We start from the raw sequence: 13,098 nt of genomic DNA on the forward strand, positions 1-13,098 counted from the left end.
TGGAATACCCATGTAATGCTCTGTGCAAATAATTTGGGGCAAAACACTTTTTTTTTTTTTTTACTTGCAGCTACGGCTATATGATAAACTGAAAATATAATTAAAATGCAAAGACGGAATAATTTGAAGCCCTTCCTGTGGGTTTTCAGCGCAGTCTGTCAAAATTAGATTTAACGTTGATATATTCAGTGAGTAGAACAATATCTTAGAAAGAGAATTGTATACCCTATAATGAAAAAGAAGATTATCTTTATATTTGAAAAATATGTAAACCTGACTACCATAATTCATAATGAGTTCATAATGCTTTATAAAATTATGTTTTTAGATACATTAGTAAATGTAAAATAAAAAAAATAAAAAAATATATATATATATATATATATATATATATATATATATATGATTAAACAATTTTTTAGACTTTGTAATGTATTTTATTAGTATCAGATTTTTTTTATTTTTTTTTATATATTTTATTTCTTCAAAATTTTCCATATTACAGAATACGTACATTACCTCTAAAGCAATAATACAATAATGGACATGTTTCATTCAAAACAACATTACCAATATACTTCCAAATTTGAATAACCATATCCATATATCCCATATGTTACACCATAGAGGTATAATAAAAACATGTTCCTTTCATACACAGAGACATTCCTTCCGGGTGAGCCTTTCCTATATTATCCCATTATACCTGTTCCTCCAAAATAGGAACAGTATTACTAGTGTTCCTCCAGAAGCAAACACACTGCGGGGACCCAAACACTCCATATTTATCAATTGTCCTCATTATTGGCAATAAAGTTATCAACAATTATTTCCCATCTGCTAGATTTCTTAAAGCCGACCGAGTTGCCTAGAATTAGTATCAGAGTTTATTTTAATATTGCTAGTTATATTTATGCATGAACAATGTTTGTGTAACAGAATACTTATCGTAATAGTATCACTTAATGCGATACTAAAACATTGTGTTGTTTGTGTTGTCTGCTAGAAATCAGCCTAACTAGTAACTGTATTGTGCAACAGACAGATAGGTAGGTGGACACTGGTAAGATAATTGCAGCTATGTACAGAAAAAAGGTTAAGGAAAGAATAAAACTAACTTTGTGAACACACAGTTAGGAAACTATAATTGTATACTACGGCAAAAGACCTGACTTGAATTCCATCAAAGACTAACTTGAAAGAAAGTCAAACAATCAGTAGGCTTTCTTTGAAACGACCTCTATAAAATATTGCTGGACGTTCGTCTGTGAGAGTTGTATTGTGTATGGAGATAAAATAAGAGACATTTAACTGATCTGATGTTTTCATGCGTGGCACTCAGATGATTTCTCAGAAATATGACTGACAAAAATGAACCCAATGTCACCATAAATATTAATGCTGAGCTTTCCGAATAATGAATCCCTATAAGAATGGTTAGAAATTGACACAATCGTCTGTAAAACAAAACAAAAAAAAATAGACAAAATATGCTTAAAACCTAAACTGTAACGTAAATGTGAGCTTATAAGACCTCCTGACAACATTAAAAAAGAAAAAATAACATCTGAGGGAAAGAGTAAGATAGGAAACATTTTATTACCAGTAATGATTTACACATCTGTGTACATTTATAAAATTCCATTGCTGTTTAGATTGTTTAGTTCTTTTTTTAAAGGGAGCCTACCGTCCAAAAAACAATAATATTTTTTTCAGGACAATATGTTCCCTTCCATTATAGTGACCTCTGTCCACCCCCTTTACTGTGCTAAAATTTAAGCTAAATATACTTTATCACCTTGTTTGCAGCACCAGGACACTGTAGTTTCAGCTACCCGATCCGCCGCCTTCTTCATCAGCAAGCTTGCTGACGTCTTTCACATTCTCTCCCAATCCAGCGATTCGCGTAGAGAAGCATTCTGGTCAAGCAGCGCTTGCGCAACAAAATGCCATGCTCGTCCATTCAAATGCTATCTATTGAAGAACCAAGTCTGATACAGTTATAGCGGTGATAGCACCCTCTACTGGCTAACAGGAAAACAGTCACGAGAGGTGTGTTTAGCCCTGCAATGAAAACATTGCCTTACCTACCAAATATCAATGTTTTACATTGCAGGACTAAAAAAACAGGGTTACTGCACCCAGACCAGTTCACTGAGTATAAGTGGTGTGATAAATTACTTGCTTACTTCAGCTCCTCCTTTGGTCAAAGAAAGTCAAGCGTAGGAAATATACATAAGACAAAGTAGTCCCTACTTTGTCTCATGTTTTAAAGAAAACTAGATCAGAAATAAAGAAAAGAAGAACAGAATCTGAAAGAGGAAGAGGATACAATAGGAGAGAGGTAAGTTTGGTATGACAGTGCCGCTTTCAATGGGAATGGTCACTTAAAATATGCCATTAAATAAAACATTAAAAATCACCTATAACTAGTGTTAACCATTTTTATGTAATGCTTCATTTCTACTAATATTTTGCAATATATTTAGTAAAGGACGTTTCAGTTCAGAATAGGCACAGACAGGACACACTGTGCAAATGAGAGAGAGAACATTGTTTCATTTCATCTCTTCTCTGTATACTTTCTCTATGCCTATTGCCTGGAGCAAAGGACAGAGCTGAAAATAGTCGTAGTATGAAAAGGTGTGGATTTCTGAGTTTGATTTTATTTTTTGCACCTCACAAATACATTTTACTTTAAATGAAGGAGAAGTAAAGATAATAATTGAAAAAAAATATTAAACATCCTTGAAGGTGACAGCCCCCTTTTATGTAGAAACCTATTAATCATGCACAACATGTATTTATTTAGTTTATTAATGTATTTATTTATACTCATACAGGTCAAATGATCCGTTCACGACAAACTATCCTGCAAGCTCATGGAAATGGAAGACCTTGCCCAACACAGTTGAAACAATACAAAAATTGTCCAGCGTATCCTTGCTACGAATGGAGTTTCGGAGAGTGGTCTAAATGTAAAGTAGAGGTATGGAAAACAATATAAAAATAAATCACTAGAATACTAGAGGTGTTAATCAGTTACAAATATTGTGGGCCGTATATCACAATTAATAATAAAAAAATCGACATGTGATCTACTGCTGATATACAATTTATGAACAAATGAAGAATTAGGAATGGAGAATTTAAGAATGCTCATGTTACTTAAATATTTCAGTAGAGGTGCCAGTGCAGAAACCAAATTGAAGATAAACAAAGATTGAAGATAAACAGCATTTTAGTACGGTAAAAAAAATAAAAAATAAAAGCATAGCTACTCAGGAAGTTTACCAGCAAAATTCTAGAGATAGGATTGAAATTAGAAAAATGGGTCAAGATAAAGCTTCTATTATTGTCGAAGAGTGCTTGAGTGCATAAATGCATGTTTGAAAAATGTTGAGAAAGATTCAGAAGAGAGAATTATATTGAAGATGCGAATTTGGTGATTGAAAAAACAGTGGAGTAAAAATACCAAGTTATATATATGGGGATAGGATACATGCGGCACATGGCGGACAAGAGTATCTAACAATATCCACTTCAGAAATTGGGGAGAAAAAGCTTATTGTAAAAGAAGAAACAGAGTTAGTTAGGTAGAAACTGTTGAAATTCCTACTCAACTTTTTCATTAAAGTAGGTTACAACGTATAAGGTTAGTTGAGAAGGAGTCAAATTTCTTGGCCCATGGGGAGCTGTTGGAGAAAAAAAATAAATGCTTACTTGACAAGGGAGAGATCTAACTATGAATTTATGGTATAAGGAATTCAATGTAGATAGGCTCAGTGGTACCAGAACATATTTGTGGGCATACTTTGCGAGTCAAGATTGGAACTAATACTACAGTAACCATTAATATATCCAGGGCAAAGCAGTGACAACCACAGGAAAAACAAGAATGGGACTTCCAAATGCTGTTTTTATCCAGGAAGCGGGGAAAGGGTTTCACACAAATTGAACACAATAAAAAAAACTGTTTGTCTTCATATAAATGTAATTAATCAATACTGACTCATGCTAAAGACTTTAATACAATATACTCTGTTTGCTGTGTTTATAAGAGCACTGCTGGATATAATTGGCTTTCATTTTGAAAATTGTGTCCCTTACTGTCATAATTAATGTATATACACGTATTTGCTTTTATTCTCAATAAATTACATGTATATGTCGTCGATGCACCCTCTTTGAAAAAAAAATAAAAAATGACCTTCTCTGCTTCTTATCGGAATGTTGCTAAATAAATGTCACAAACACTTACACATAATGTGACACTCATACAGGATGCTCCCAATTAATCTTGAAATTTATAACTAATATAGGAATTATAAACTGCACAGTGTTTCAGAAGACAAAAGCAGAGCTCTATTTAATTAGTGCCACAATCATTTTAGTTTTCATACATCAATAGACCAAGGAAATCAATACAGCGAACACACAGCGTACTTAGTATGCCATGCTTGGATCATATTTGCATAGGTCTTGAAAGGCTTTCTAGAACACAATGCTCAACAAAATGAGAATTGTTTCTTTATCGGTACTAGAATATCTGATAATATTCTGCTACTGCCCTGGTATCAATTTTCTGCCACTTCCATTTGCTTGACTTTAAAACGGTAATCATTAACCTTTGAAGTACAATATTTTAATGCTAAATGTGTTGTGATTGAGGAAAAGAGTGCAGACGCTTTATTTTAATGTAAATAATTATCATCTGAAAAGAATATTTGCTGATCTAATGCTGTTATTGGGAAAAGTCATGTTATTTACAATGCAGCAAGGAAACTGAGAAAATGATTTTAAGCTAAAGTATTACAATTGGAAAAATCTCAGATACAACTGAACGAAATCCCCTTTTAGAATGTTAACATCATTTGTATAAAATTTTGCACATGCACACTGGAGTGTTCCTTCTACTTGTCAGTTCTAGAATATTCAGCATGTTTTCCATTTTATCTCTTGTTCTAGAGCTAAAATATATGCCCTTGTCCTCTCTCCACACTTTACCTAGTGGCTTTAGCTCCTTCTAGCTGTAATTTGTCTCAATATCTAGACTAATTGTTCCGAATATATGCAATCTTTCAAAACATATCCTGCCCATTCATCGATAAATTCACAGCTTCATTTACTAAATGAGGAATTGTAAATTTTTGGCCAAAAAGAGACACATTTAAAGAATTCTCCAACTCAACTATACTTTTAGACTTGTAAATTTGGTTTTAAACCAATTACAAATCCAACCAAATTTTGGGCATTTGGTGGTTCCACTGGATTCCCGTAACTCTGAATCACCATCTAACCAAATCACAGAACAAATTATATGGTCAAACAGCTTTGTTTGTTTTGGGATTCGGCGTTCCGTCCATGGTGCCAAAAAAAGCTAAATGATTAGAATTTTTTTCTGCCTATACCTCATTCATTTTTATATATATATATATTTTTATTTTTAAATATGATATATTTTTTCTATTTTAATATTTTGAGATTTTTTTTTTTAAAAGTTATAAAAAATGCTAAATTAATTTGAAAAGCTTATTCACCAATATTAAATTAAGGCCCAAACTGCCACAACATGTATACTATTTCCTCTACTTATGCACACACATTAGTCAATAATTCATTCAGTACCTTCTCACCTGTCTATCTTTAGGTGAAGGGTCATGTAAAATACACAAAGGAAATAGTAGTAAGAGGTGTCTCATAAAAACACAAACAACCATCTATACACATTTACATCTTTCGTTTACAGCATTAGCTGTTCAACCTTTGCATAATCTTGACTTTTCACAGTTTTTGGTAGAATGTAAAAATGTCACATTCACTTTCCCTCATCATTTTGAGATGTGTCAAAGGAAAAAGAAAAATGTACTGCAGGAGAAAGTAGAAAATGTAATGAGCAAGCAACTGGTCATATTTAGAGTTGGCCACATTTTGTAAAAAAATATCTTTATTAGACATTTTACTAAACACAAAAATAAACCAATTATATTAATGTGGAATCTAGATGTGAAGACTAGGGGGTGGGGAGGGGTGATAGAGGGGAGTGTTTAGATGCCTCAACCAGACCATTACGAAAACCAGAAAGTTGCAAAAAATCAAAAAACCTTTTTTTTTTACAGTTCATTTATTCTGAAAGCTTTTTTTAATGGAGCTCATTATTTCAATAACTCAAACTGCAGAACAAAAATAAATCTATTTTTTTTTAAATAATATGGCATATGCACATTAATTAAAGTCTTGTTGCTGTTTTGCATGTTTTTTATAAGTGGCTTTGCATCCTTAACTTTTTTTATTGACAAAGCGATGAACAAAGCATTATGCTGGCATTTGCAGACCAAATTTCTCTCACTCGAAGGCTTAATGGCCAATCATACATTAACTTTTTCCATTCCATTGAGAGAGAACTGAAAGCAAACGCTAAATGTAAAACATGCAAGGCACGTAGGTACATAGCAGTACTTATTCTATAAATCATAAAATGCAGGAAACTGGAACAGAATTTTCAGTGCATTATAAGGAATTTATTTTTGTTTGTGTCTTATATCGCACCCTCATGGGATCTTTACAAAGATCATTGATTGTATGGTAGTCACGAAGCACATTAAGCGTTACTATCAAGTGGATTAAAACTAAATTGATAGCAGAACAAAAGTCAGGCAGAAAGGTCTTGTTAAAGAGAATGGTTAATGTTACCTTCCTGTGGAAGTGGGAATTAAGGGAGGCATTGGACTCACAGGCACTGGTGAGAGGAAGGTCCGTTGGAATCAAGATGATGATTGAACTTTGGAAGGTTAACAAAAGCACGTGTGAACAGTTGAGTTTTATGAAGTATGTATTGATAGGATGATCAATACGATGAAGAAGTGTGTAACAGGGGTAGGGAACTAAATGGGCATAGGAGCTGAACATGAAAGGAGCAGAGAGAGAAAGGGTTAGGTAATGGTTGCGGAGGTGAGGAAACAGTAAGAATTGGTACGGTAAAGGGATTTATACACAAGAGAAAGAATTGAATGCAGAGCATTGGTAGAAATTAAAATATTAGTTGATAAAAAAAATGAAATAGATTTAGTTTTAATAAACTGACTTAAAATTGCAACAATGTAATCAAAGAGGTATGAATGAGTAGATGGGATATTGCTTGATTGGGACACAAAAACCATGGGATTTATTACCCAAATAAGTAAAATGGTAGGCTTGTGCACAGATAAAAATAATTCTGTTTGGCCGAATCGGTTCATCCAAAACAAAATAGCTGTGGCAGACCGAAATGTGTGAAATATGTGGCTTGTCGGTTCACACATATTTCACCCATGTAGACAATTTAGGGAAAGGATTCTGATAAACCGAAAGAGTGTGAAAATGGGCCAATCAGTGTACTGCAGAATATATCCATCCTGTAAATAATATGCGTATATTTTGCAGTATACTGAGAGGTGCATTTTCCTGTCATTTGTTTTACAGATCTAGCAAGAAGTAGTTGCCAATATAGGTGAAAAAGATGGAGCAGTACCGTATATACTCGAGTATAAGCCGAGTTTTTCAGCACATTTTTTGTGCTGAAAAACCCCAACTCGGCTTATACTCGAGTCAATAGTCTGTATTATGGCAATTTGCATTGCCATAATACAGACTGGGGCTGTCAGAGCTGTACTTACCTTTCCTGCAGCTCCTGTCAGCTCCCTTCTCCTCTGCGCCGTCCGTTCAGCACCTCGGTCAGCTCCCAGTGTAAATCTCGCGAGAGCCGCGGCTCTCGCGAGATTTACACTGGGAGCTGACAGAAGAGCTGCACGGACGGCGCAGAGGAGGAGAAGAGAGCTGACAGGAGCTGCAGGAAAGGTAAGTACAGCTCTGACAGCCCCCTTCTCCCCCCACTGAACTGCCAATGCTGGACCACCAGGGAAGGAGCCCTCCTCCCTGCCATGAATCAAGCAGGGAGGGGGACGAAAAAAAATAAATGAATAATAAATAATAAAAATAATAATAATAATAATAAAATAATAAGAAATAATAAATAAAAAAAATTAAAATAATTTTTTTTTTTTTAAATAATAAAATTGCCCACCCCCCACCAAGGCTCTTCAACACACACACACACACACACACACACACACACACACACACATACACACTGCATTCATACACACACTGCATTCATACACACACTGCATTCATACACACACTGCATTCATACACACACTGCACTCATACACACACTGCACTCATACACACACTGCACTCATACACACTGCACTCATACACACTGCACTCATACACACACTGCACTCATACACACACTGCACTCATACACACTGCACTCATACACACTGCACTCATACACACTGCACTCATACACACTGCATTCATACACACTGCATTCATACACACGCTGCATTCATACACACGCTGCACTCATACACACACTGCATTCATACACACACAGTGCATTCATACACACACTGCATTCATTATACACACACACTGCATTCATTATACACACACTGTAAATAAATATTCCATTAATATATTTTTTTAGGATCTAATTTTATTTAGAAATTTACCAGTAGCTGCTGCATTTCCCACCCTAGTCTTATACTCGAGTCAATAAGATTTCCCATTTTTTGGGGGTAAAATTAGGGGCCTCAGCTTATATTCGGGTCGGCTTATACTCGAGTATATACGGTAAATATATATATATATATTATATTTATGGAATGTATAAAAGACAAACATACAAATATATATATATATAAATTTTTACACGTTTGTCTTCTCTGTTCACTTTTCACCTGATCTTTTAATAAAATCAACATTTAGTGTCTGTACACAAAATACAAAAGTATACGGTGAAAAGATAATCTGCACTCTGGTGCTACAATCACCCTAGTGGGCCACAATAAACAACTAGAAAGAACACAAGTGATAAAATACAGAATAGTGGTGAGAGCACTCAAATAAAAAAACAGATAATATTACCCACTTGTAGGATAACACTAAAAGGGAAAAAAACACAATATAGGGTAATAACGTCAAATTAAATAAAATTGAAAAAAAGGGCAAATTACACTCACAAACGAGGAGCCAATTAGAAGCTGGCCCAAGCTCCACGCCTTGAACAGAAGAAAATCTCCCAGAGACTGGAACAGGGACGAATTATAATGGGTGTCTTCCCAGGGTAAGTGCAAAACACAGGAACACAGGTTGTAGATTGCACACCAAATTTAATATAAATTCTTAAAACAAAACAAGCTAAAATTGTTGAAGCAAAAAAATAATAATAAACTTAAATTAGGAAAGTCCCATAAAACTTGAAATAAATGTCTCAAAACGTCCTCCGGGTCCACCTTACGCGTTTCGGCACAAAGCCTTCATCAGAGGTGCTGTCTTCTGTTCTGGCATGAAGTTCCTTTTAAATCTTATTCTTGGCGCCGTTTTCGCCGATCACCGGCATTTCTCTTCCGGGTTCCGGCGTCAGGACATCCTGCGTCATCACGTCCTGACGCTGCTACTAGTTTCGGCGAGGATGACGTGTAGGAAACGTCCTCCATTAAAACCAATGTAATTACAACGTAAAACATCAGGAATATTAGAAAAGTCCCTCAAACATCAAATTAATACAGAGGGGGGAAGAGAAGGGAACATATATAAATAAAAAATATTAAATACAACTTCCCTCCACACCTTACATTAAAAAATACATATAGTATACATGTTACTAATGAATAAACCTTATCCATAGAAATATAATAAAATCCAAATGACAGAGAGAGGATAAAACAAGAGTAGAATTAGTACACATTGGGTAAAAATATAAAATATTTAACCACTTATGGACCATGGTCACCAAATAGATAATCAGATGTATTTATTAATTTCAAAATCAATATTTAACCCATTGGGAACCATGGTCTCCATTTCAAACATCCATTTCATCTCAGCATATCCTAGATTATACTCTTTATCTCCCCCTCTCCAATGTGTTGTGATAATATCGATCCCCATAAAATCTATGCCTCTTGGGTCCCCATTGTGTACCTCAGCAAAGTGTTTTGATACGTTATGATTTAAAAATTTGCGTTTTATATTGTAAATATGTTCTCTGATCCGGGTTTTAAGGTTACGTATGGTCTTGCCAACATATGTAACCTTAAAACCCGGATCAGAGAACATATTTACAATATAAAACGCAAATTTTTAAATCATAACGTATCAAAACACTTTGCTGAGGTACACAATGGGGACCCAAGAGGCATAGATTTTATGGGGATCGATATTATCACAACACATTGGAGAGGGGGAGATAAAGAGTATAGTCTAGGATATGCTGAGATGAAATGGATGTTTGAAATGGAGACCATGGTTCCCAATGGGTTAAATATTGATTTTGAAATTAATAAATACATCTGATTATCTATTTGGTGACCATGGTCCATAAGTGGTTAAATATTTTATATTTTTACCCAATGTGTACTAATTCTACTCTTGTTTTATCCTCTCTCTGTCATTTGGATTTTATTATATTTCTATGGATAAGGTTTATTCATTAGTAACATGTATACTATATGTATTTTTTAATGTAAGGTGTGGAGGGAAGTTGTATTTAATATTTTTTATTTGTATATGTTCCCTTCTCTTCCCCCCTCTGTATTAATTTGATGTTTGAGGGACTTTTCTAATATTCCTGATGTTTTACGTTGTAATTACATTGGTTTTAATGGAGGACGTTTCCTACACGTCATCCTCGCCGAAACTAGTAGCAGCGTCAGGACGTGATGACGCAGGACGTCCTGACGCCGGAACCCGGAAGAGAAATGCCGGTGATCGGCGAAAACGGCGCCAAGAATAAGATTTAAAAGGAACTTCATGCCAGAACAGAAGACAGCACCTCTGATGAAGGCTTTGTGCCGAAACGCGTAAGGTGGACCCGGAGGACGTTTTGAGACATTTATTTCAAGTTTTATGGGACTTTCCTAATTTAAGTTTATTATTATATTTTTGCTTCAACAATTTTAGCTTGTTTTGTTTTAAGAATTTATATTAAATTTGGTGTGCAATCTACAACCTGTGTTCCTGTGTTTTGCACTTACCCTGGGAAGACACCCATTATAATTCGTCCCTGTTCCAGTCTCTGGGAGATTTTCTTCTGTTCAAGGCGTGGAGCTTGGGCCAGCTTCTAATTGGCTCCTCGTTTGTGAGTGTAATTTGCCCTTTTTTCAATTTTATTTAATTTGACGTTATTACCCTATATTGTGTTTTTTTCCCTTTTAGTGTTATCCTACAAGTGGGTAATATTATCTGTTTTTTTATTTGAGTGCTCTCACCACTATTCTGTATTTTATCATTTAGTGTCTGTCCCCTAGCCAGAGGAACCCTTTGCTTCCATACCAATTTCAGTGAGATGTCCCTTGTGCTCTGCCTGCTCCTCCGTCAGCCGATGAGGGGGACCTAATGCACGTGTGTGGCAATCACTGCGTGTGCATTAGGCCTTCCCGATATAAAAGCATTGACTCCTTGATGATTTCCTATGTGTTTTTTCTTGATGCTGGATGTCCTCATGCAGAGCATGAGGACATCCAGTGCCGTTGCATGTTAAACTTCGTGAAGCTCCAGGAAGTGTCTCTAGTGGCTGTCTGGTAGACCCGGGGTGGAAATGTATTTTGGCAACCCACTCTACAACTGTTAAAAGAAGTTGGGGTCTCCCTCTGCACCACTCTCAGCCCTACTGACATTCATTTACACATACATTAATTTACATACACATGAAAACATATACATAGACACACAGAGTCAACCCAGCCACCCTTTGATCACCTTGACAGGTAAATCTGGAGTGGAACCTCATCTCTGGTGTGATGCTAAGATCAGACTCTGTGCACTGATTTCCCAGCTCTCTACTTCTCTGTATTGTTGCCGGGTAGTGATGTACCGAACTGTCCGCCGGCGAACAGTTCCCGGCGAACTTAGCGTGTTCGCGTTCGCCGCGGCGGGCGGACACATGCGCAGTTCGATCCGCCCCCTATTCGTCATCATTGGGCAAACTTTGACCCTGTGCCTCTCGGTCAGCAGACACATTCCAGCCAATCAGCAGCACTCCCTCCCTTCCACACCCTCCAACCTCCCTCCCAGCATCCATTTTCGATTCATTCTGAAGCTGCATGCTTAGTGAGAGGAGGGAAAGTTTAGCTGCTGCTGATTAGATAGGGAAATTGATAGCTAGGCTAGGGTATTCAGTGTCCACTACAATCAGCACCCCAAAAAGCCCTTTTTAGGGCTATAACATCAGGCTGCTTTTTTTTTTTTTTTCCTGTGTAATGTAATTGCAGGTGCCTGCCTGCCAGCTTCTGTGTGAGGTTCACATTGGATACTGTGCCTACTTGCCCAGTGCCACCACTCATATCTGTTTTAACAATTGGTTAAGCTTTATATTTAAAATACATAATTTGTTTTCACTGTAAAGAGCAGTTGCCTGCCTGCCAGCTTCTGTGTCAGTGTGTATCATGGTCTCTGTGGACGGGGAACAGTCTCTATTCTGCTCTGTGTCAGTGTGTATCATGGTCTCTGTGGACGGTGAACAGTCTCTATTCTGCTCTGTGTCAGTGTGTATCAGGGCAGGGCTTTGAGGACAGGTGTCAATGTTAGGTGATTTCTGCCCTTTATGGATTAAAAGCAGACTCTGCATCAACTGTGCAATTTTCCATGGGAGTTTTGCCATGGATCCCCCTCCGGCATGCCACAGTCCAGGTGTTAGTCCCATTGAAACAACTTTTCCATCACTTTTGTGGCCAGAAAGAGTCCCTGTTGGTTTTAAAATTCGCCTGACCATTGAAGTCAATGGCGGTTCGCGCGGTTCACCGGTTCGCGAACATTTGCGGAAGAAAATTTCGGGTTCGCGACAACACTATTGCCGGGGCTGAGATCACATCATATCCCAGCTCCAGCAACAGCACAGGTTGCACGAGGCAATGAGAGAAATCTGTACTGAATGATACCAGCAGGTACCTGTAGTACTTACGCGTTCCGGAGCTCCCCGATCCGGCAGCGGATCAGACACTTCACTCTGTGAGTGTGCGTTTATTTGTGTACAGTTGCACCAACATCAGA

General features: G+C 36.6%; 1 protein-coding gene across 1 annotated transcript in view; it reads left to right on the forward strand.

Moving 5' to 3' along the window:
• THSD7B (thrombospondin type 1 domain containing 7B) overlaps nucleotides 1–13,098 on the forward strand; it is a 366,207-nt gene that overhangs the window by 321,550 nt on the left and 31,559 nt on the right. The window contains exon 22 of the mRNA XM_063429372.1: nucleotides 2,844–2,989. Within this exon, the coding sequence (XP_063285442.1) occupies nucleotides 2,844–2,989 (146 nt within the window). The remainder of the gene's footprint in view (nucleotides 1–2,843; nucleotides 2,990–13,098) is intronic.

This window comes from Pelobates fuscus, chromosome 8 (genome assembly GCF_036172605.1).
Source record: "Pelobates fuscus isolate aPelFus1 chromosome 8, aPelFus1.pri, whole genome shotgun sequence".
Lineage (NCBI taxonomy): Eukaryota > Metazoa > Chordata > Amphibia > Anura > Pelobatidae > Pelobates > Pelobates fuscus.